Source organism: Papio anubis, chromosome 9, assembly GCF_008728515.1.
Source record: "Papio anubis isolate 15944 chromosome 9, Panubis1.0, whole genome shotgun sequence".
In the NCBI taxonomy this organism is placed as follows: Eukaryota; Metazoa; Chordata; class Mammalia; order Primates; family Cercopithecidae; genus Papio; species Papio anubis.
In genome coordinates this window covers 66,193,978-66,220,112 of record NC_044984.1, presented here as the reverse complement: position 1 = coordinate 66,220,112, position 26,135 = coordinate 66,193,978, and the positions used below count along the sequence as shown (strand labels likewise).

The following is a 26,135-nucleotide window of genomic DNA, read 5'->3' as shown; positions in this document are numbered from 1 at the left end:
CCACAAAAGATCCCAAATAGCCAAAGCAATCCTAAACAAAAAGAACAAAGCTGGATGCCTCACACTACCAGACTTCAAAATACACTACAAACCTACAGTAACCAAAACAGCATGGTGCTGACATAAAAAACATACACAGACCAATTGAAGAGAATAAGGAACCCAGAAATAAATTTAGAGCCAACTGATTTTTGACAAAGTCACCAAGAACATTCACTGAGGAAGAAACAGCCTCTTCTATAAATGGTGCTGGGAAAACTAAATATGTATACACAGAAAAAATGAAACTAGAACCCTACCTCTCACCATATACAAAAATCAACTCAAAATGGATTGAAGGGCTACGCATGGTGGCTCATGCTTGTAATCCCAGCACTTTGGGAGGCCAAGTCAGGCACATCACCTGAGGTTGGGAGTTCAAGACCATCCTGCCAATATGGTGAAACCCCATCTCTACTAAAAATACAAAAAAAAAATCAGCAGGGCATGGTAGCAGGTGCCTGTAATCCCAGCTACTTGGGAGGCTGAGGCAGAAGAATCGCTTGAACCTGGGAAATAGAGGGTGCAGTGAGTTGAGATCGCACCACTGCATTCCAGCCTGGGCAACATAGCGAGACTTCATTTCAAAAAAAAAAAAAAAAGATTGAAGGCTTAAATGTAAGATCCAAAACTATGAAACTACTGTAAGAAAATGCTTCAAAAACTACTAGAGGAAATTATTCAGGGCACTGGTCAGGACAAAGATTTTACAGAGAAGATTGCAAAAGCACTGGAAACAAGAGCAAAAACAGACAAACAGGATTACATCAAAATAACAACTTCTGCATAGCATAGGAAACAAGAGAATGAAGATACAACCTGTAGAATGGGAAAAAATACCTGCAAACTATACATCCAACAAGGGTTCAATATCCAGAAGATACAAGAAAGTCAAAAACCTCAACAGAAAAAAAAAAAAAATACTCCAATTTAAAAAAGGGTAAATAAGTTAAATAGGTATCTCTCAAAAGAAGACATACAGGAAGTTTATATTCAGGGCAACTTGAATCTGTGCTTCCGGACTGCAATCCTCCATCTTGGCACAAATAAACTCTGTTGAAGGAAGACAGGCAACCTGAATGGAGGGACCAGCTGAAGCCATGGCAGAAGAACATAAATTGTGAATATTTCATGGACATTTGTTAGTTCCCCAAATTAATGCTTTTTATAATTTCTTACACCTGTCTTTAATGCAGTCTCTGAACATAAATTGGGAAGATTTCATGGACATCTATTACTTCCCCAATCAATACTCTTATAATAAATTTCCTATGCCTGTCTTTAACCTCTTAATCCCATCATCTTTGTAAGCTAAGGATGTATGTCACCTCAGGACCCTGTGATGCTTGCATTATCTGCACAAACTGTTTGTAAAGCATGTGTGTTTGAACAATATGAAATCTGGGCACCTTGAAAAGAACAGGATAACAGCGATTTTCAGGGAACAAGGGAGATAACTATAAAGTCTGACTGCCTGCAGGGCCAGGCAGAACAGAGTCATATTTCTCTTCTTTCAGAAAGCAAATAGGAGAAATACCACTGAATTCTTTTCTCTTCAAGGAATAACCCTGGGAAAACGAATGCATTCCCACGGGGAGGTCTCCAAAATGGCCGCTCTGGGAGTGTCTGTCTTATGCAGTTGTAGATAAAGGATGAAATATGCCCTGGTCTCCTGCAGTGCCCTCAGGCTTGCTAGGATTAGGAAATTCCAGCCTGGCAAATTCTAGTCAGACCAGTTGTCTGCTCTCGAACCCTGTTCCCATTAAGATGTTTATCAATGACAATGTGTGCCCAATGGACATGGACCTTCACCAGTAATTCTTGTTTTGCCCTGAACTTGTGATCTCACTCTGCCTCTCTGCCCTTGTGATATTGTATTGCCTTTGAAGCATGTGATCTCTGTGACTCATTCCCTATTTGTACACCCCTCCCCTTTTGAAACCCCTAATAAAAACCTGCTGGTTTTGCAGCTCAAGGTGCATCACGGAACCTGCCGACATGCAATGTCACCCCCAGACACCCAGCTGTAAAATTTCTTTCTTTTGTACTCTTTCTCTTTATTTCTCAGACCAGCCAACACTTAGGGAAAATAGAAAAGAACCTATGTTGAAATACTGGGGGCTGGTTCCCCCGATAAAACTCTATATCTACATTTTAAAATGACAATGACAAAAAAAAAACATACAAATGGCTAACAGGTATATGAAAAAAATGTTCAACATCACTAATTAGCAAGAAAATGCAAATCAAAACCTCAATGAGATACCATCTCATCCCAGAAAGGCTAATTAACTGATGACTAATTATTTGTCATCAAAACAACAACAATAAAAAAAATGCTGGTGAGGATATGGAGAAAAGATAACTCTTATACACTGCTGGTGGGAATGTAAATTGGTTCAACCACTACAGAAAACAGTATGAAGGTTCCTCAAAAAACTAAAAACAGTGCCCAGGCGTGACGGCTCACGCTTGTAATCCCAACACTTTGAGAGGCCAAAGCGGGCAGATGGTTTGAACTCAAGAGTTCAAGACCAGCCTGGGCAACATGGTGAAATGTTATCTCTACAAAAATACAAAAATAATTAGCCGGACATGGTGGCACATGCTTGTAGTCCCAGCTGTTCAGGAGGCTGAGGTGAGAGGATTGCCTGAACCCAGAAATTGGGAGGTTGCAGTGAGGCAAGATTACATCACTGCATTCCAGCTTGAGCAACAAAGTGAGACTCTATCTCAAAAAAAAAGAAAAAAAAATTACCATATGATCTGGTAATCCCACTTTTGACTATATATTCAAAAAAAAGAAAATCAGTATGTCAAAGAAGCACTCCCAAGTTTACTGCTGCACTATTCACAATAGCCAAGATACGGAGTCAATCTAAGAGTCCATCAACAGATGACTGGATAAAGAAAATGTGGTGGCCAGGCACGGTGGCTCACACCTGTAATCCCACCACTTTGGGAGACCAAAGTGGGCACATCACCTGAGGTCGGGGGTTCGAGACCAGCCTGACCAACAGGGAGAAACCCTGTCTCTACTAAAAATACAAAATTAGCCAGGCGTGGTGGCACATGCCTGTAATTCCAGCTACTCAGGAGGCTGAGACAGGAGAATCACTTGAACCCGGGAGGCAGAGGCTGTGGTGAGTCAAGGTCATGCCATTGCACTCCAGCCTGGGCAAGAAGAGTGAAACTCTGTCTCAAAAAACAAAAAAAGAAAGAAAATATGGTATATATACACAATGGTATACTATTAAGCCACAAAAATGAAAAAAAAATCCTGTCATTTACAGTAACATGGATGAGCATCAAGGAATATGTTAAGTAAAATAAGCCAGCGACAGAAAGATAAATACCACATGTTCTAACTCATATGTAGAAGCTAAAACAGTTGGCTTCATCGAAGTAGAAAGGAGAATAGCAGTTACTACAGGCAGGGAAGGGTTGGGGGAAGGGAAGTAGACAAAGGTTGGTTAATCAATACCAAAGTACAGCTAGACAGGAAGAATAAATTCTAATGTTCTACAGCACTATTACATGATATAATTAACTATTTATTGTGTATTTTCAAATAGAAGAGATTGTGAATGCTTCTAACACAAAGAAATAATAAATGTTCTAAGCAACAGATAGGCTAAGATTTGATTACACATTATATACATATATCAAATTATCACACTGTACTCCATAAATATGTACAATTATTATGTGCTAATTAAAAAATAAAAGCAAAATCTAGATTTTTTAAAGTCCAATTAAAACTTCAATAATATATAATAACGAAGATATTTCTTAGACTCTATCATGAATTGATTCTTTACTATCCTGCCATAGAACATTCTGCTTCTTATGTTTATCAACTGTAATAACTGACATTTGAAAAGCTATCTCCAGGCATATTTGTTACAAAAAAATTATTTTGCTACAGGGAGCAATTATGATGTGAATAATTTCACCTCAGATAACATTTGTTAGTAGAATAAGCTTTCAATTTCTTCACTCTGGTTTTATTCATGATCTCTAACGCAAAATTAAAAGGTTCTGGGCAGACGTAGTGTAATCCCAGGACACTGGGAAGCCAACACAGGAGGATCACTTGAGGCCAGCAGTTCAAGACCATCCTGGGCAGTAAAGCAAGATGCCCCCCGACCCCCATCTTTTAAGAAAAAAAAAATTAAATTAAATTTTTAAAGAAAGCTTCAAATGCTTTTATCTGCTATGTAATATTTTTATTACCCATTACTTTACAAAAACATTTCTACATTATCAAATCTGACCCTCAAAATTCAGTTAGATAGATATTATCATTCCCATCTTGTAACTGAAAAAACTGCAAGAAAATCAAGTGATTTGCTCAAGCTTCTTCTACTACTCTAGGGCTGAGACTGAAAGGTCTACTCTACAAGTTTTATTTGTCCAAAGAGTACATAATGAAAAAGGCTATCAACTTAAGGCTCAGCATATATGGACACTGACAAAACTGTTCCAATATCCTACGTGCTGTTTGCATCCCAATCTGTAGTATTCACCAACTACCAGTGCTGTGAACATGAGTAGGTCCTCTGTACTACAGGAAGCAAAGAAAGAGCATCAGCAGTCCCTTTCTTCCTTTCTACTACCTAAGATTTGAGAGAAAATGAAGAGCTCATAGGAACAGTAGAAAAAAACAAGTCAGGAAAAAAAAGAAAAAATATATATCCCAAGAAGGTAAAGGTCAATGGAAACTACAATCAGGAATCTGGCAAACTGAAAGCCTAAAAGAAGAAAAAGATCGAAACAAAAGTCTACACTACCAGAGATGTGCAACATGTTTGAGACTCCTTCCATAAGAAGCCAAATTCTACAAAGAATCAGCACCATGCATCTCAAATAGTGAAAGAATGTATAGGCAACACATTCTCATGACTGTTACCTTAGGGATACAGAGGCATCAATATGTAAAAACAGAACAGCCTAATCAGTTTCCCAGACCATATCTGAGATATTACTCCTCAAACCTAACAACTTACTAATTTGAGATATTTTACAAGAGAACAAATTATATGGCAAAAACTTACCTAAAATACATCTCGAATGGGGATATAAATGATGTTTTCATTTCATCTTCCAGTTCATCTAGCAGAGAACACTGAATATGAAAACTGCTCGAAGGATACATAGTGTCAAAATCAAGACTTGGTTGGTTTGGCAGTATGGGGGCGGGGTGAACCATAATTCCTATATGGTCCAATCTTTTAAAATCAAGAAATAATGTATTTGGGTAAATGAATTTAAATTGAAATTTGAAGAGAATAACAAGATAACCCCCCAAAAAATCACATACAATAAAAAGGCAAAAGGTGCAACTGATTAAGAAAACCAAAACTTTTTTTTTTTTTGAGACGGGTCTCGCTCTGTCGCCCAGGCTGGAGTGCAGTGGCACAATCTCGGCTCACTGCAAGCTCTGCCTCCTGGGTTCACGCCATTCTCCTGCCTCAGCCTCCCAAGCAGCTGGGACCACAGGCACCTGCCACCACGCCTGGCTAATTTTTTTGTATTTTTAGTAGAGACGGGGTTTCACCATGTTAGCCAGGATGGTCTCGAACTCCTGACCTCGTGATCCACCCGCCTCGGCCTCCCAAAGTGATGGGATTACAGGCATGAGCTACCGCACCTGGCCAAGAAAAACAACACTCTTAAGTACCCAGTAACACGAAGTAAAAGATATGGAAGATCTTTTTTAAAAAAAAAAGACACAATAGCTATGTTTTAATACTACTACTAATAAAGAAATGCAAGAAAGTGATTATGATAAAAGTTAGGGTAACAGTTTCTTAGGAGACAAGGGGTGGTACATGGAAGGTCATCTGGAGTTATTGGCAAAGGTCTATTTTTTTTTTTGAGACAGAGTCTTGCTGTGTCGCCCACACTGGAGTGTACTGTCGTGATCTTGGCTCACTGCAAGCTCCGCCTCCAGGGTTCACGCCATTCTCCTGCCTCAGCCTCCTGAGTAGCTGGGACTACAGGCCCCCGCCACCATGCCCAGCTAATTTTTTTGTATTTTTAGTAGAGACGGAGCTTCACCATGTTAGCCAGGATGGTCTCAAGCTCCTGGCAAAGGTCTATTTTTTAATCTAAGCAGTGATTACAAGAAGGTTTGCCTTATGACTCTACAAGAAGGTTTGCCTTATGACTCGTTGAGCTATATGGTAAATGTGATTTTCAGTATCTGAATTTTGTTTTACAATAAAAATGCTAAAAATTACTGATGATAAACACAAAATGATATGGTTTAACTGTATCCCTACCCAAATCTCATCTCAAATTGTAATCCCCACATGTCGAGGGAGGAACCTAATGGGAGGTGATTGGATCATAAGGACAGTTTCCCTCATGCTGTTCTCATGATAGTGAGGGAGTTCTCACAAGATCTCATGGTTTAAAAGTGGCAGTTTCCCCTGAGCACTCTCTCTCTCCTGCTGCCATGTAAGACATGCCTTGCTTCCCCTTCGCCTTCTGCCGTGAAGTTTCCTGAGGCCTCCCTAGCCATTTGAAACTGTGAGTTAATTAAAACCTCTTTCCTTTATAAATTACCTAGTCTCAGGTATTTCTTTATAGCAGTGTGAAAACAAAGTAATACACAAAATGTAAAATCTTAAATAGGATCTAAATCAATCTCAAGGGTACTGAAGGAATTTTGTCTGATGGAAAACATGACACAAATTCAACAATGAAAAAATATACCTCGAGAAAAAGAAAGGGAAGAACAGATCAAGCAGAGATTTGAGGAAGTAGCACCACCTGTCACCAAGTTAATCTGCAAAAGAAAAGGTTGGAGGGAGAGGAATGCTATTGTTTTGGAAGATTATACAGACTATCAACGAGATGGGAGAAAAAAAGACACTTAACTACAAATTACAAACTAGTATAAAACCACTCTATGTATATGATAATGACCTTCAGCTACTCAAACATCTACTGGCACATTCTCTAAACACATACCATCTGTTAAAATTCTTGAATTATCTTGCTGATAATGTTGCCTGTCAGAAGGTACAGAATAGAAAAGAGAATTAATGCAGACCAACAAGAAGGAAATAGTAAAATCTTGGGAGAAAAAAGCCATCTTAAGAGTTCATAACAACAAAAAGAACAAATTTGGAAAACAAACATTCAGCCTACGATTGAAGGGGAAAAAAGATGTACAGAAGAGATAGGTATTAATTCCACCAAAAACAGAAAGGAAAAAGAAACCCTATATAAAAACTTCCACTTCTGGCCAAGATGGAACGACAGGCTGGATTTAACCTCCCACCAGGAAAATAATAATAATAATAATAAACTAAAAATACTGACCAATCTATGAAACAATGGTTTTCACAATACTTCCCCCATCAAACAATAAATGATAGTGACTACTGAGAGAAAGGAACCAAATGAAGTTAGCAATACAATTGTCTAGCTTACCGTTGTGAGTTCCCAGCCATGGGAAAGGGAGAGAAAACTCAGAAGGCGTCCAGTGAGGAGAGGGATGTGGGAAATAGGGGATGCCAATACAGCTAGAGTTCACAGGAGAAAGTACCAGAGAAAAGAGAAGAACACACAGGGAACTCAAGAAATCTGCAGTCTTCCTCGAGTATTCAGCAGAGTATGGAACAGTGCATGTTTGTCAGTAAACTCCTCAAGGCAAGAGGGAAACTATTAGAAGAAACTATCTGCAGACTCACATAGCTGTTTGCACCAGAGTGGAAAATTTCATAATTCACAAAGCACTCCCTTGCCTCATCAGTGAGGCAAAATTAGTTCTATACTAAACACTGTGCTGATACCATTTAGCAAAGTTTAAAGGCAAGACCCAAAAGCACCAAACTGACTCCAAGCAACTTAAGTGCCTTCTAACACAAAGCTCAATAATATTTTACAGACCACAAAAATAACTAGCATCCAAAAAAAGAGAATTCAACATATCTGACATTTTCCAGTAAAAAATTTACCACTAAGGCATGCTAAGAGCCAGGAAAATATGATCTATAACAAGAAAAAGTAATCAATTACCACTGACCACAAAGCAACACAAATAATCAGTAGTGAAGGATATTAAAGTATTATTTTAAGTCTATCCCATATGTTCAAGACACTAAAGTCACAACTCGGCCAGGTGCAGTGGCTCATGCCTGTAATCCCAGCACTGTGGGAGGGTGGTATGGTTTGGATCTGTGTCCCTGCCCAAATTTCATGTTAAATTGTAATCCCCAATGTTGGAGGCAGGGCCTGGTAGGAGGTAATGGGATTATGCGGGCAGTTTCTCATGGTTTAGCACCATTCCCCTTGGTGCTGTCTTGGCAGTAGTGAGTTCTCATGAGATGGTTGTTTAAAAGTATGTGGCACATATCCTCTCTCTATTCCTCCTGCTCTATGTGAAGTGTTGGCTCACTCTTTGCCTCCCGCCACGATTTTAAGTTTCCTGAGGCCTCCCTAGAAGCTGAGCAGAAGCCAGCATCACCCTTCCTGTACAGCCTGAAGAACCGTGAGCCAATTAAACCTCTTTTCTTTATAACTTGCCCAGTCTCAGGTATTTCTTTATAGCAGTGAGTGAGAATTGACTGATACAGAAAATTGGTACCAGGAATGGGCACTGCTATAAAGACACCTTAAAATGTGGGCGCAGCTTTGGATCTGTGTAACAGACAGAGGTTAGAAGAGTGTGGAGGGCTCAAAGATAGGAAGATGAGGGAAAGTTTGGAATTTCCTAGAGACTGGTTGAATGGTTGTGACCAAAATACTGGTAGTGATATGACAGTGAAGGCCAGGCTGACGAGGTCTCAGATGGAAATGAGGAACTATTGGGAACTGGAGTAAAAGTCACTTTTGCTATGTCTTAGCAAACAACCTGGCTGTACTGTGCCCCTGCTTTAGGGATCTGTGGAACTTTGAACTTGAGAGGGATGATTTAGGGTATCTAATGGAAGAAATTTCTAAGCAGCAAAGCATTCAAGATGTGGCCTGGTTGCTTCTAACAACCTATGCTCATATGCATATGCAAATAAATGACCTGAAACTGGAACTTATATATAAAAGGTAAGCAGGACATAAAAGTTTAGAAAATTTGCAGCCTCGCCATGTGGCAATAAAGAAAAGTACATTTTCAGGAGAGCAATTCAAGCCCACAGCAGAAATTTGCATAACTACCAGAAAGGCAAGTGCTGATAGCCAAGACAATGGGAAAAAGGACTTGAAAGCATTTCAGAGACCTTTGCAGCAGCCATTCCCATCACAGGACCAAGGCATAGGAGAGAAAAACGGTTTCCTTGGCCAGGCCGAGGATCCTGCTGCCCTGCACCACCTCAGGACACTGCTCCCTGCATCCCAGACATTCCAGCTCCAGCTGTGACTCAAAAGGCTCCAGGTAAAGCTCAGGCTGCTGCTTCACAAGGTGCAAGCTATAAGCCCTAGCAGTTTCCACACGATGTTAATTTAAGCCTGCAGGTGCGCAGAACGCAACAGCTGAAGCTTTAGAGTCTCTGCCTAGAATTCAGAGGATGTATGGAGAAGCCAAGCAGAACCCTGATATAGGGGCAGAGTCCTCATGAAGAACCTCTACTAGGGCAGTGAGGAGGAGGAATGTAGGATTGGTGCCTCCACAAAGGCACTGCCTAGTGGAGCTGTGAGAAGAGGGCCATTGTCCTTCAGATCCCAGAATGATAAATCCACCAAGAGCTTGCACTCTTAGCCTGGAAAAGCCACAGGCACACAATGCCAGCCCTTGAGAGCAGCCATGGGGGCTGAGCCCTGCAACGCCACAGGGCATAGCTGTCCAAGGCCTTGGGTGCCCACCCCTTGTATCAGTGTGCCCTAAGTGTGGGACATGAAGTCAAAAGCCTTGGGTGCCCACCCCTTGTATCAGTGTGCCCTAAGTGTGGGACATGAAGTCAAAAGAGATTATTTTGGAGCTTTAAGATTTAATGACTGCCCTGCTGGGTTTCAGGCTTGCATGGGCCTGTAGCCCCTTTCTTTTGGCAGATTTTTCCCTTTTGGAATGGGAGTATTTACCCAATGCCTATAACTAGGATCTTGGGAGTCACTAACTTGTGTTTCATTTTACAGCCTCATAGGTGGAAAGGACTAACCTTGTCTCAGATGAGACTTTGGACTTCTGAGTTAATGCTAGAAATGAGTTAAGACTTTGAGGGACTACTGGGAAAGTATGATTATATTTTGAAATGTGATAAGGACATGGAGATTTGGGAGGGGCCGGAAGAGGAATGATACGGTTTGGATCTGTGTCCCCGCCCAAATCTCATGTTGAACTGCAATACCCATTGTTGAGGGTGGGGCCTGGGGGGAGGTAATGGTGGGGGTGGTTTCTCATGGTTTAACACCATCCACTCTTTATGCTGTCATCACAACAGTGAGTTCTCATGAGATCTGGTTTAAAAGTGTGTGGCATCTCCCCCTCCCCCTTCCTCCTGCTCTATGTGACCTGTTAGCTTGTTCTTTGTCTTCCACCATGACTGTAAGTTTCCTGAGGCCTCCCAGAAGCTGAGCAGATGCCAGCATCATGCTTCCTGTACAGTCTGTAGAACCATGAGCCAATTAAACCTATTTTCTCTATAAATTACTGAGTCTCAGGTTTTTGTTTTTTTTTTTTTTTTGAGATGGAGCGTTGCTCTGTCGCCAGGCTGGAGTGCAGTGGCACAATCTCGGCTCACTGCAAGCTCTGCCTCCCAGGTTCAAGCAATTCTCCTGCCTTAGCTTCCCAAGTAGCTGGGACTACAGGCACGTGCCACAACACCTGGCTAATTTTTGTATTTTTAGTAGACAGGATTTCACCATGCTGGCCAGGATGGTCCTGATCTCCTGACCTCATGATCCACCCACCTTGGTCTCCCAAAGTGCTAAGATTACAGGCGTGAGCCACTGTACCCAGCCTCAGGTATTTCTTTATAGCAGTGTGAAAACTGATTAATACAGAGGCCCAAGTAGGAGGATCACCTTGAGGGCAGGAGTTCAAGACTAGTCTGGGCAACACAGCTAGACCCCATGTCTACAAAACAAAAAAATTAGCCAGGCATGGTGGCACATGCCTGTAGTCCTAGCTACTCGGAAGGCTGAGGCGAAAAGATCACTTGAGCCCAGGAATTAAAGGTTGTAATGAGTCATGATCATATCACTGCACTTCAGCCCGGGCACAGAACAAAAACTCTGTGGCTTCTCCCGTTGCTGCCTGTGGCTGCGCAGCCAACCTGCTCAGAAGGAGCTGGGTCGCGCCACTGTGCGAAACCCGCCAGCTCCACATGGCAAGTAAAATGCACTGGTTTAGAACTTCTGATGTCTTTCAAACCACTCTAGCCAGTGTACCCCCGGAATTTACCACGACAAAATTTGACAGAGAAATGTTACTTCTTTTGAAGGGAAGAACACTGAGTTATACCAAGAGTTAGGTCTTCAAGCCAGAGATTTGAGATTTCACCATGTAATGAGTATCACAGGCAGAAATAATAGGATTATCATGAGAATGGAGTATTTGAAAGCTGGGATAACTCGAGAGTGTCTTCTGATTTTAGATTATCATAATTTAAACTCACAGCAATGGCTGTTCTGAGAACTCTCTTCACAATTGTCTGGAGAGGGTCAACTTGTTATAAACCCTTTAACTTTTTGAGTTTAGAGCTATAGAAGCGCTCCCGCAATACTTGATCAACACCCTTCAGGTGAAACTTAGCATTTTCCAGCCACTGATTCTCGAGACGCTGGAAGCTTTGGTGGACCCCAAACATTCTTCTGTAGACAGAAGCAAACTCCACATTTTACTACAGAACAGCAAAAGTCTACTAGAGTTAGAAACAGATATTAAAATTTTCAAAGAGTCAATCTTGGAGATTTTGGATGAGGAAGAGTTGCTAGAAGAGTTCTATCAAAATGGAGTGACCCACAAGTCTTTGAAAAGAGCAGTACTGGGACTGACCATGCAGAGGAGATGGAGTTGCTGATGGAAAACTACTACCAACTGGCTGACGATCTCTCCAATGCAGCTTAGGAGCTTAGGGTACTGATTGATGATTCACAAAGTATTATTTTCATCAATCCTGCCAGCCACCGTAACGTGATAATGAAGTTGAATCTACAGCTGACCGTAAGAACCTTCTCTCTTTTGCTCTTTGGAGTAATGGGAGTTGCTTTTGGAATGAGTTTGGAATCTCCCCTTGAAGAGGCCCAACGAGTGTTTTGGCTGATTACAGGAATTACGTTCATGGGAAGTGGCCTTATCTGGAGGTGCCCGCTTTCATTCCTGGGACAACAGCTAGAAGTTCCACTGCCTCGCATGACGGCCTCCTTACCTAAAAAGACTCTTCTAGCAGATACAAGCGTGGAACAAAAAACAGCCTCAGACCCGATGGACTTGGATCAGGCAGGAGTATCCTAACAAACAATGAGGAACAACCCTGTGGACACTGAAGTTTTTTTTTATAATCACAAGTAACTTCTGATACTTTTATTATTTTCTTATATGGAGTCAGACACTTGAAAAAAAATAATATCTGATGACAAAATATTTTGGAAGTCACAATACTAGAACTTGATTGCATTTCCAGAATTCTGAGTTAAAGAAACAAAGTGTTTGCTTTGTAACAGGCTAAAATTCTATTTCCTGCAAACTTTAAATGCTGTTTTTAGACATGATGTGAGGCAACACAAGAACAGAGAGTTGTATAAATTTTATTTAATTTATACATAACAAGAAAAGTACAATTTCAGGCTGAATGAAGCATAGGAGCTTGAAAAACCCATAGGAAGCCATAGTTCTTTGTCACTACAAGGAATTACCTTCATGTGAATTTCCTGATTCTCAGGTGACTAAAAGCTACCATTCTATGTATGAACCTTAAAACAAATTCTGGAAGTTTGTGCTTTAAAAACCAAACTTTGACATAACATTATTTTCTTATATTTGCCCCCCCTTTTATATAAGATGAATAAAAAGAAATAACTTTTTAAAAAAGACCCAACTGAACTTGTATTAAAAGGATTTGTATCCAGAACATAAAATCCAGGACATAAAAAGAACACTAAAAACTCAGTAACAAAAAAAAAAAAAAAAAAAGTTTGAAAAAAATAAGCAGAAGATTTAAACAGACACTTCATCAAAGAAGATACAAGGACAGCAAATAAGCACATGGAAAATACTCAACACCATTAGTCATTACAGAAATGTAAACTGAAACCATAATGAAACACTATTACACACCTATTAGAATGGCTATAATTAAAATGACTGACATTAAATATGGGCAAAAATATGAAGCAACTGGAACTTTCATACACTGCCAGTGAAAACATAAAACACTACACCTACTTTGGAAAACAATTTCCCACTGTGTTAGAATGCTACACACACAACTAATATATATGATCCAGCCACTCCATTCTCAGGTATCCAATCAAGAAAAATGAAAGTATATTTTCATAAAAGACGTACACCAATGCTCAGAGCAGCTTTATTTTATTTATTTATTTATTTATTTATTTATTTATTGAGACGGAGTTTCTTTCTTGTTGCTCAGGCTGGCGTGCAGTGGCAAGATAGCGGCTCACCACAACCTCCACCTCCCGGATTCAAGCAATTCTCCTGCCTCAGCCTCCCAAGTAGCTGGGATTACAGGCATGCACCACCACACTCAGCTACTTTTGTATTTTTAGTAGAGACAGGGTTTCTCCATGTTGGTCAGGCTGGTCTTGAACTCCTGGCCTCAGGTGATCCACCCACCTCGGCCTTCCAAAGTGCTGGGATTACAGGTGTGAGCCACTCCACCCGGCCTAAGAGCAGCTTAATTTGTAACACTCAAAGTGGAAATAACCCAAATATCTATCAAACACAAGACCAGATAAACAAAATGTGATATACTCATACAATGAATATTATTTGTGGGTTTTTTTCGAGACAGTCTTGCTCTGTCACCCAGGCTGGAGTGCAGTGGCACGATCTCAGCTTACTGCAACCTCTGCCTCCTATATTCAAGCAATGCTCCTGCCTCAGCCTCCTGAGCAGCTGGGATTACAGGCACATACCACCACGTCCAGCTAATGTTTGCATTGTTAGTAGAGACAAGGTTTCACCATGTTGGTCAGGCTGGTCTCGAACTCCTTACCTTGTGATCCACCCGCCTTAGCCTCTCAAAGTGCTGGGACTACAGGCGTGAGCCACCATGCCCAGCCCAATGGATATTATTTGGGGGGGAAAAAAAAAACTAATGATACATACAACAACATGAATGAATTTCAAAATAATTATCCTAAATAAAGAAAGCCACACAAAAACAAAGTATATACTATATAACTGAATTTATATAAAGTTCTAGAGAATTAAAACTAATTTATAGTGACCAAAAAAAATGCTCAGTGGTTGCCTGAGGACACATGGAGTGATGGAGTACAGTGAGTCATGAGAAAACTAACAGAGATGGTGAAAACATCATTATCTTAATTGTGTTCATGGGTTCATGGTATACACAAAAGTCAAAAGTTGTGTACTCTAAATACATGTGGCCTATCACATCAATTGTATCTCAAAAATAGCTGTACAGGCCAGGTACGGTGGTTCACCTATAATCCCAGCACTTTAGGAGGCCTAGGTGAGCAGATCACTTAAGGCCAAGAGTCCAAACAAGATGGAGCAACATGGCAACACCTCATCTCTACAAAAAATACAAAAAGTGGCTGGGTGTGACGGTGCATGCCTTTAGTCCCAGCTACTCAGGAGGCTGGAGTGGGAGGATCGCTGGAGCCCAGGAGGTGGAGGCTGCAGTAAGCCAAGATCACACACTGCACTCCAGCCTGGGCCGCACACCAAGGCCATGTCAGGGCGGGGGGGGGGGGGGGGGGGGCAGGGAAACAAGCTGTATAAAAAATAACTTACATGGAAAGTCTCTTGTTGTAAACAGTAAAAACCTAACTAAAAATAAGTACATACATATATGAGGACATTCTCACTAAAAAGAAAATAAAGAACTAAAATAAAAAAAAGAAATTAGTTCTGCCTCAAAAAAAATTAACAATCACACTCCCACCCAATTGGGAATCAGATGTCCATAGGAAGCAAAATGTATCAAGAGCATTCAAAGACTTGCCACTTGGTGGTGCTAAACTGAATGTATAAAACTCAATTCAACAAACTTTTATGAAGCAATTATGTGCCAGACATCATAAAGAACAGAGAGATTAAAAGGTATTAGAGTTCCTTGCTTGTCTGTACCTGGCAAAATTATTAAAAAGGTAAAATATTTACACAAGAAGGAATATTCTAAGTGTAAAAGTACTACAAAAAAGGAGGAAAGTTTTCCTTTTGGGATAAAAATGTCTCATGCCCTCCAGGCTCTTATCTATTCTTAAATATTTGCTAAGATGCCCAAGCAGGTAAGTACATTTATAAAACTTCCAATGATGGCCTGCTAAAAGCAACAGAAACTGCATTTTGTTTTTCTCCTCTAGCAAAGGAGCTGTATCAGATATAACTTATTAAAAGAGTTCTGGTGACCACAGCAAACATTTTAGAATAAATTTTCTCACCCCTAATTTAGCAATTTAATTAAAAAGCAAAAATAAGGCAGAAAAACAGATAAATTCAACTTTTAGACAGAATGAACTTTTGCACAATCATAACTCAAGAACATCCTTCCTGACACAAAGAGCTAGAAAAACTAAGGAAGTTTCACAATAGTAACTTTTATACTGTGCCTTCACTTAAGACTGAATTTTTACTTACATTATGATTATTATAATCTTTATTTCCAAAAATGGAAGATAAAGGAAAAATTCAACCCAAATATTTTAAATGTACCCGTAACTTTAGGGTAAAATTATTGCCCTAAATCATTCTCCAAACTTGGAAACCTTTCACCTACCATACACAACATACATTCTTAACTTTAGCAATTATGTGAACTTATAGGCTAATAAAACAACCAAAGTTTCAAAACTTCAGTTTCTTTAAAAACTATTTGGCATACAGATGATAATTTGAGCGTATGGTTTCAGAAAGCATCCCCAGGAAATGCGAGACTGAGCACCCTAACAGGTTCCACATTCAAATATCTATGCACCTACTTGATATCTCTATTTCAATAAGGCATCTTGAACTCAATGTGTTCTATCTAAACCGGCTCTTCTTCGATATTCCCAATTCTGTCAAAGATATCTCATCCACCCAGTTATCCTAAATGCTTCTTTCACCATCCAGACCCTATATCCTAAGTCCCTCAAACCTTTTCCTCTGGCACTGGCCCCTCATTGCTTCTAGCCTAAGTCACTAAAATAACATTCTGATCTCTCTTCTCCTGATCTAGTTACCTTCCAATAATCTAAGGTGCATAATGTATAACCACGGCCCAAACTAACCTTTACAAAATGTCCATCTGGTTACACCACATACGGGCTTAAAAATCTTCTGTCTTCACCCTTTACCTCTATAGTGAGGTTATACTTCCTGATACTCCCAACACATAAAACATTTCTGCCTTGGGCCATTGTGAACTCTTGCTACCCAAAAGCTTGGTGCTTTTTTTCAGGTGTATTCTGTTCCATCTACCTGGAACACCCTTTTGTCCTTTCTCTCTGCAAATAACTTCTACCAAACCCTTCAAAAAAGAACATAAGCAATAGCCTGCCCAAACTCTTTGAACTACTCCCCATTCCACTTAATCTGATTTAGAAGTTTCTTTACTCATACACTCAGCACATGTATGAGCACCAACCAGATGCTGGAAATAAAAAGGTGTCAGTGGAAAAAACACACACAATGAAAAGTGTCTGACTAAACTAGCAGTATCATGTAAACCAGTAAATCAATGTATATAGTAGAGTGTGCCAGAGGAATGCAGAGACTCCTGAATGAGATACCATTTTCAGTTACTTCTTCAATAAATACACAGTAAATGCCTACCATGTGCCAGGTACAGAGCAAGTTACTAGGTGTAAATAAGATTCAGTCACTGCCTCCACAGTAGTTACAATCTAACTGGGGATGACAAGAAAACTGACAATTACAACATATAAGTACTAACAGACTGCCACAGCAAGCCCTAATAAAGGCTATCTTACCTAGATTTAGGAGGCTCAGGTAGAGTGAGAATGAGGAAAACTTACTTGGAGCGACATATAAACTCAGATCTGAATAATGGCAATTTTAAATAGTAGAGAACGTAGGGAAGCAGTGGCTGTATGTTCTTAGCAGAGGGTATGTTTTATACAGAGCAGTAGTTCAGTGCACGATTGAAACCCAAATACCAGAGAGTAGAGTCTAAATAGTTTAGAAGCAAAAACACAGACCAGATCAGATCATAAAGGGCTGCATAAGCCATGCTAAAGAATTTAGGAGTTTGAAATTTATCCTGAAGACCGACAAAAGCAACTAGAAACTTGCCTTTTCTAAGCCAATAAAGTGGCTGCAGGACCAAGAACGAACAGCTGCAGTAATCCAGGGAGGGAGAGACTCATGGTTGCTTGAACTAAGGCAATGGTAGTGGGGATGAGGAAAGGCAGGTGGCTTAGAAAGATATTTAGAAGATCAAAATGACAAGCCTTCGTGACTGATTAGATGTGAAAGGTGAAGGGAAGAACAGTAAGGACAAAACTGTGTAGATGAGGTTTTTTACTGAGATAGGGAGAACAGAAAGAAGAAAGCAAACTGAGTTTTATTTGGGATGTGTTAATGAGTAATGACTGTGGAACTAAAAAAAAAAACGCAGAATACAGGTGGTTGTAAGGGCAATACATCATGGATAGTCTGAAGTGAAGAGTGAGCCTTTGAGATCTAGAGAATGGTACAACTCTCAAGGAAGGGCAACTGGCAGAACTATTATTGCTTCTCAACGATATTAGTGTGCCAAGCGAAGTCAAATAGGAGACAGGAATAATTCAGGTGCTGGAGGAGATACACAGTCAGGGCTGCAATGAACCATGACCACACCACTGCGCTCCAGCCTGGGTGACAGAGCAAGGCTGTCTCCAAAATAAATTAACACTAATAATAACAATACAAGTCTCTGTTTAACCACCCTTGTGTCCAAAGAACTCAGCACATAGCAGGTACTAAAACGTTTGTTGAACTAAAGAATGGCAGAAAAATTTAAAAATAAGACATACTCCTATTATACCATGGGTAACTACCATGTTAAAAGATCTAGTCTAGGAAAACAAGTCTCCAGGAAGATCTAGATACTAAGAATACTCATCTTTCCAAAGCACAAAAATTTCACAGGACTATGAGCATATTTAAAAAGAATTGGTTAGGGCCAATTTTAAGCTACAAAATAAATTCTTATTAAAAATGACATCACAAATTCTAATTAAGAAAAAAACAGCTGATTTCCCTATTGTTTCAAGTAATTTTTCGTTTTTATTTTTTGAGACAGAGTCTGCCTGTGGCCCAGTCTGAACAAGTGACACAATCTCAGCTCGCTGCATTGGGTTCAAGCGATTCTCCTGTCTTAGCCTCCTGAATAGCTGCGACTACAGGCGTGTACCACCATGCCTGGCTTTTGTGTTTTTAGTAAAGATAGGGTTTCACCACGCTGGCCAGGATGGTCTCAAACTCCTGACCTCAAGTAATCCACCCACCTCAGCCTCCCAAAGTGATAGGATTACAGGCGTGAGCCACCGTGCCCGGCCAGTAATTTTCAATAGAGAAAAAATTCTAATACATTAATAGAAAAACCTAGAGTGAATGGAAGTGTACTATAATAGGATTTTACAACTCTGAAACAAAAGAGCTACTAATGGACCCATTTCTCCCACTCTAATCCCTCCTCATTTTCTTTTTCTTTTCTTTTCTTTTCTTTTTTTTTTGAGACAGGGTCTTGGTCTGTCACCCAAGCTGGAATGCAGTAGCACCATCATAGCTCACTGCATTCTCCAAGTCCCAGGCTCAAGCAATCCTCCCACCTCAGCCTCCCAAGTAGCTGGGACAACAGGCACGTGTCGCCACAACCAGCTAATTTTTTTGTTTTTCATAGAGACGGGGTCTAGTTATGTTGCCCAAGCTGGTCTTGAACTCCTGAGCTCAAGTGATCTTCCTGCCTCAGTCTCCCAAAGTGCTGGGATTACAGACGTGAGCCACTGCACCTGGTTCCTCATTTTCTTGTACCTTCTTGCTTCTTCCTCTTCACTGAATAGCTATTATGTGCCAGAATCTATGTTAGGTGCAGATGAAACATTTCAGGATCCGACCTTATGATGATTAGCTCAGTCTACAGTTTCCAATATATTTACTCATTAATCCTCATACCAAGCATAAAGTAGGTACTGTTATATCACAGATGACTGAAGCACAGAGAGGTTAAGTAATTTTACTGAAGTTGCTTGTAAATGTGTGAAAAGAATTTCTGAAACTAGTTTGGCTTCAAAGACCAAGCTCTTAACCATTACCTTTTGCTGCTTCCCTACAAGACGAAGATTAACTTCCTCCATCACTTTCTGAAACTCCAAGTTCAAAGCAAGTAGAGTTGTAAGAAAAGCTACATCCTAGGTGGAGACACTGAGAGATTCTAATTCAACAGAGCTGGTAGCCCAGCATCTGTACTTCTATTAAACAGTATCACAAGTGATTTTTGTGCGCCTTGGTTAACATTCACTCCCCTGTATTTCTAAACTAGAACTCTTAGCTAAAACTTGGTGAAGGGAGGGGGAGATGAATAAACATACGCACACATTTTCTCCCCATCCCCTTTCCTAAAGAAAAAAGATTAGGAAGTAGGGAAGCATAAAGGTAACATGTCTTTTAATGTTACATTAACCAGCTTTCATTATTATTATTATAATGCTGATGGTAAAAAAGTATAGAGTTTTCATTTGCTTTTTAAATCAAGAGATTATCAGGTTTGCGCATTAGAAAAATAACTCCAGTGGTGGTGTAGAGAAGATTAAGGGCAGAGACTGTAGAAAAGGAGTAAAATCAGCCAAGAAATCAAGAATAGAAGCAGACTAAAGGCCTGAACTATGCACTGATAGTAAAGATGCAGCAAATTTAAGAAACCTCTTAAGGTAAAACTGGTAGGACATGGTTATTGATGAGAGAGTATTATAGGAATGAATGTCTCCAAGTATGTTTAACATGCAACAGGTGAAAGATGACGCCATTAAACCAGATCTGAACATACTGAGAGAAGAACCGTGGGTTTTGTTGGTCATGATAGTATTACTTCGGAGAGGAGTAGCTTTTCACATGGAAAACTAGTTTCAGTGGAGTGATGGCAATAGGTGTGAATTTGCAGTGAATGAGAATAAATGAGGTTATGAAGTAGAATTATTAAATATAAGTCTCGTTTTAAGAAGTCAGACTATGAAAGGTAGTGGCTGCAAAGAGTGAAAAATGTTTTTCATTTCACAACTCTGCTTCATTGCCTCAAGGATTCTTTCAAAATCAATCCAAACCTGAAAGAGGGAGATGTTTAAATGGAAGGGATCCCCTCTTGAAAAGTCCTAGCCTGGATCAGTTTATGTGGAAAATCAAACAGGATAACCTTCAAATATCAGTAAATCAAGCAGAGTATCAGCATCCACCCTGAACATAAAAAGTAAAAAACTGACAAGAAAACCAAGAGCACAAATAATCCAAAAAAGGATGCCCACCTATCCTTTAAAAGAGCCAGCACGTACAAGTATGTAATTTTATGTTTAAAAAAAAAAAAATTCATATAACCCTAACAACTCCAATACAAGAAATACAAGAAATAATGATTGCCATCTCCTCAATTCTGCAGATAAAGAACGTGAAAGACACAGAAGTCACAACTGCCCAATTTTCCAAGGTCATACTTCAGATTAACAGCAAAACCAATCCCATATTTGTTATTCAGCCACCTAGTCTAATACTCCAAACACCAAATCACAAACGCTGTTAAACAACTCAAAATAGAGTAGGGAAGGCAACAGGGAGACATGAGTGAAACTCAAGGAACAGAGGACGCTATCTGCAATGAGTAAACAACACTTAGTGTTCGATGAGTCACTTCAGTTGATTCCAGCTGTTGATGAAATACTCCTTCACTGGGAAATACTACCGGTGGCGTATCATAAAGCTGATAGCCCTAACTATACATAAGATGTGCCCTCGGAACGCGAATAGGCACTATTCGACGAAATCTCCGCACATAATCCTAGTTTCCAACGAAATTAGGAGTGTCACTGACCACCTCCGTAAACCAGCATGACCAATACTCCCACTGAAATGCCTAGAAAATAAATATTTGAATAGACGCCTTCCTAGACAAGCACAGGACGGTGTAAATCTCCATTTCTCTCAGGAAACAGTCCCGCTGCTCACACCACCAACCAACTCAGCATCTTGGTAAAAACAGACCCAGTACACTCGTTTCTTCTAAAAGCACGGCTAGCTGCCTAGCACCTATTCAGGTCCTCCCGAAGGAAGCATAAACATCTTCAACAGAGTGTAGCAAAAAAGACAAGAGGCAAGTCGGGTTAACGCTTCAAAGACTGAAAAGACGCTGGAGTCAGAAGAGTAGACACAAAGAACTAGAGTCAAGAAAAAGTGAATCGGGGGCGGGAGGGGGAAGGAACTAGAGAGCCACCTGTCTATTAGTAAAGGTAATACGAATAAAAGCCTCTCTGCTCTGGGGCAGAAGAGCGCCGAGGCCTAGCTGGCCTTGGAGCAGGAGCCGGCTCTGTAACTCTGCGGCTGAACTGGCATTCACGGGAAACCAGCTGGTACCACCCAATCTTCTCCTACAGACACCACGGGTTGTCCGGACATAGAAATTCCCTCGTGTCCCTCCCCCAGCCAACTGCCAAAGAGCAAAAGCATCCCCGTCCCAGAGAAAAGCCGAGGACTTCCTGGAGGCCGTTACCTACCTTCCCGCTCACAACACCCGCCGCCGCCATGTTTCCTGCGCGTGCCTGGTAATGACGTAGCAGAACCTCACGTGTCTCTCGGGCTTACAACAACATCCGGCAAAACTAGAATAACATCCGGGCGGGAAAGGGGCGGGGTGTGGCGGGAAGGGCGTGGAGGAACGTGGCCCGGCGGAAAAAGCCACCAGACGCAGGCGTGCTGAGCTGGGCTCAGAGGCGGGTAGGGCTGAGTCTCAGCCGCAACGCTACGCTTGTGCTTGCCCCACGTCCTCCCGGGGGAAGATTCCTAAAATAATGTGTACCTTATTTGTATTGGAGTTTGTCGAGACTCTGAAGCTAGCGCAGGCCACGCCGGTTTGGTGAGATGAAAAGAATACCATACTGGAAGCGCGCAAGCATTGTCCTGGTGGTTTTGTTGTTGTAGAAACGGAGTCTCGCTCTGGCTGGAGTGCAGTGGCGCAATCTCGCCTTACTGCAGCCTCCACCTCCCTATTCAAACGATTCTCGATCCTCAGCCTCCCGAGTAGCTGGGATTACAGGCGCGCGTCACCACGCCCAGCTAATTTTTAAATTTTTATTAGGGGGTTTCGCCAATGTTGCCCAGGCTGGTCTCGAACTCCTGACTTCAGGTTATCCGCCCGCCTCAGTCTCCCAAAGTGCTGGAATTACAGGCTTGAGCCACCGCGCCCGACCCATTCGCCTGGTTTTGTGGCAGTAGGCAAATGACCAACACGCTCGAAACCTCAGTTTCTTATAGTAAAATAAAGATAGTAGCGTTGCCGTGAAGATCCAAGAAAGCCCAGCACTAACAAGGAGATATTCCAGGAACTAACGTGGAGACTTTTCCCCTCTATATATGAGGTTTCTCTATTTGTCTGGTCACTGCCACTCACACATGACCTCCAGCAAGGTATTTCAATGGGAACTGTGATAATACCATGCCCTCATAGCTGCAGAGTCCAAGGCACATAGTTTATAGCACCTACACATTACTTAATAGCTCTGTGACTTAAAGCAGGTTTGTAAATTTATCAAAGCTTCAGGATGTAAACTGGGAATTACTCCTGCGTGGAGTGGTTGTAGGGATTTCATAGGACAATACATGTGTGGTAAAATGATTTGTAAAGATAATAAGAATTGTATTTGTTCTCAGTGCTGTAAAAGCATGCAGAGAATGATTGTGTACTACCCCTTTGATAACTCTGGCACAGATCTGGGATTTCCCTGGCTCCAGGGCAGAATAAAAAGTCCCTTTCACCAAAAACACTTGTGCGCATTGAGGTACTTTACGTTTTCACACAGTGGGGAGAGGTTAGAGGCTTTTGAGTTTGGTTGAGGTAGGTGGCAACAAGCTGAACGACAGAAAAGGAGAGTTGCTAGTTATGTGAATATCAGGAACCTAGTAGGTGAGGAAAGTGGTGGAACCTTAGGTGGGAATGAATGTGTGGCATATTAGGGACGTTGCATCCTAGGTATCTGAGATTCCAACCATGACCAAGACCCTTATGCCCAAGCTTAGCATTGAATCAAGAAAGCAGCTTACCTACAAGGGATGAATGAGGTGAGAAAATGAGAATATTAGCAGTAATCAGCACTGAGTGAAGACTAGAGGGTCTTTTCCACATGTACTGGACTGAGACTAAAACCCCTAGAATCTTCATATAATCTTGGGTGTGGAGGGGAAAATCCTACTAATGACCCAAATTACATTTTCCACCAGATCAGAGCATTGGGATGTGGTTAGAGAAAAATTTAAATGTGACGTCACATTTCTTACACCCTGTGTTTTAGAGAAACGTTGAAGCCCTTAGCACAATGCCAGGAATAAAAGGCTCAATAAGTGGTAGTTATTACGAGAACTACAAACTTCTCATTGAAAAGCCTCATTCCCCTCTCAGGTTCATCTGCTACTTCTTTACCTTCTTACACTTCATCCTCCAAGTGCGCCTTAAATGATCGCACTACCCATGGGCTAGCCTTGGGCCTCTCTTCCTTTTTCTCCAAACACTATTCCTGGGCCATTATCCTCATATTCTGGCATCAAAATCTCCTATGTGCTGATGACTCCCAAGTATTCCCAGCCCAAGTCTCTCTTTCCTAAACTCTAGTCCCAGTGTCCACTGCCACTGGACTCCTGACTTGAATGACCTAATCATGCATCAAAAAAGTATAAGCCTTTACTACTCAAAGTGTACATGTACTGACCGGCAGCACCAGCATCAGTTGGAAGCTTGTTAAAAATGCAGAATCTGGCTGGGCGCAGTGGCTCATGTCTGTAATCCCAGCACTTTGGGAGGCCAAGGCAGGCAGATTACTTGAGGCCAGGAGTTCAAGACCAGCCTGGCCAACATCGTAAAACCCTGTCTCTTCTAAAAATACAAAAATTAGCCTGGAGTGTTGGTGCATGCCTGTAGTCCCAGCTACTCAGGAGGCTGAGCCAGGAGAATCACTTGAATCTAGGAGACAGAGGTGGAGGTTGCAGTGAGCCAAGATCATGATGCTGCACTCCAGCCTGGTCAACAGAGCTAGACTCTGTCTAAAAAAAAAAGAAAAAGAAATTCAGAATCTCAGATCCCACCCCAGAACTACAGAAAAATCTGCATTTTAACAAGATCCCTGATTTGTCTGTATATTAAACTTTGAGATGCATAGTCTTAAGTGAAATTTTATTTTGCTTTTGTTCTCTGAAAATTAGTACACTTTGCTGAACAAGAGATGTAGCTAGAACTCAGTTTGTCAAGGAAGTGTTGCTATCATGTGTTACAAATTAATTTGAATCAATTATCCCATTTAGGAATGGAACAGTTATACATTAATAGAGGAAAGAGACCTATTTTCCTTCTTCAATGATATCCTCTGTCTACATGCAAAGGGAAGAAACAAGGTCAGGATTTCAGAAGGGTTAGTTTCAGGTTTTAATTTTTTACTTTATTAGAGGGAATAATCAGAGTACACTTACATATAGCAAGTGGACAGATTGTTTTAAAGCAGTATGAGATACGAGATTTAAAGCATAAGAGATTTAATGTAAATAAAGTCCTTAAGTTCCCTATAAATTAATATTATCATGACAGTAATTTCAAAGCTCCTAGATTCACTCCCATAAACTATATAGTCACTAATTATAATTTATTACTGGAAAAGTCATATAATGCAAAAGAATCTTAATAGTAAATGCCATAAAGAAACCTTAGGCCTAGGAAGGACTCTGAAGGTAATCTCCCCAACTTTTTCAAGTGAAGAAATTGAGTGTCTTAGAGTAATACCTTGCAGAAGTCACAAGCTGCTTGATGGCTGAATGGAGACTTCATTCCATATACATGTCTTATTTAGCTGTGCTACATTATCAGCTAAATGTGATCATTCCTATTTCTGAACTACAGCATTTAATTACTGTTCTCTTTGATTCTCTCTCACCTCAGTTTCTGGCTGGCCTATTTGTCTTTTGAGCTTATCCCATGTCCCACTTGATCTATTAAGTTTTCCCCAGCGTTTCCACTAATTGATCTCTACCTCTCTTGAATTCTTAAAGCAGTTAGACTACAGACTTTTAGTGCTTAATTTATCAAGATAGTACCATGGAGACAGCATGGATTTCGATGAAAGCCAAGAGATTACAAGATTCGTTTCTGGAGAAGTTGATTAGCTGAGGAAATTGTTGCCGGAGGTCAGGGACCCCAAACAGAGGGACCGGCTGGAGCCGAGGCAGAAGAACATAAATTGTGAAGATTTCATGGACATTTATCACTTCCCCAATTAATACTCTTATAATTTCTTATGCTTGTCTTTAATCTTTCAATCCTGTTATCTTCATAAGCTGAGAATGTACGTCACCTCAGGACCACTATTGTACAAATTGATTATAAAATATGTGTGTTTGAACAATATGAAATCAATGCACCCTGAAAAAGAACGGAATAACAGCGATTTGCAGGGAACAAGGGAAGATAACCATAAGGTCTGACTCCCTGCGGGATCAGGCAGAATAGAGCCATATTTTTCTTCTTACAGGGAGCCTATAAACAGACGTACAAGCAGGAGAAACATTGCTGCATTCTTTTCCCAGCAAGGAATATTAATAATTGAGACCCTGGGGAAGGAATGCATTCCTGGGGTAGGTCTATAGATGGCTGCTCTGGGAGTGTCTGTCTTATGCGGTTGAGATAAGGACTGAAATACGCTCTGGTCTTCTGCAGTACCCTCAGGCTTATTAGGATTGGGAAATTCCTGCCTGGTAAATTCTAGTCACACCAGTT

The 26,135-nt window shown here is 40.8% G+C and overlaps 1 protein-coding gene and 1 pseudogene across 7 annotated transcripts in view; one reads left to right on the top strand and one right to left on the bottom strand.

Moving 5' to 3' along the window:
- TBC1D15 (TBC1 domain family member 15) overlaps positions 1 to 22,274 on the bottom strand; it is an 82,478-nt gene extending 60,204 nt beyond the window's left edge. For 3 of the 6 annotated variants that reach the window (XM_009181208.3, XM_009181211.3, XM_009181210.3), the window contains exon 1: positions 22,182 to 22,274. In XM_009181208.3, coding sequence (XP_009179472.1) covers positions 22,182 to 22,259 — 78 coding nt within the window. In that variant the 5' untranslated portion in view covers positions 22,260 to 22,274. Of the gene's footprint in view, positions 1 to 5,096; positions 5,121 to 21,879; positions 21,990 to 22,181 lie in introns of those variants that run through there. The other 3 variants (XM_003906781.5, XM_003906780.5, XM_021922607.2) reach the window with 2 other exon arrangements.
- Positions 6,183 to 13,120, top strand: LOC103875844 (annotated as a pseudogene). The gene is made up of 2 exons (XR_004176265.1): positions 6,183 to 6,198; positions 11,200 to 13,120. The product of XR_004176265.1 is annotated as a magnesium transporter MRS2 homolog, mitochondrial pseudogene (transcript).
- Positions 22,275 to 26,135: the final 3,861 nt, after the last annotated feature.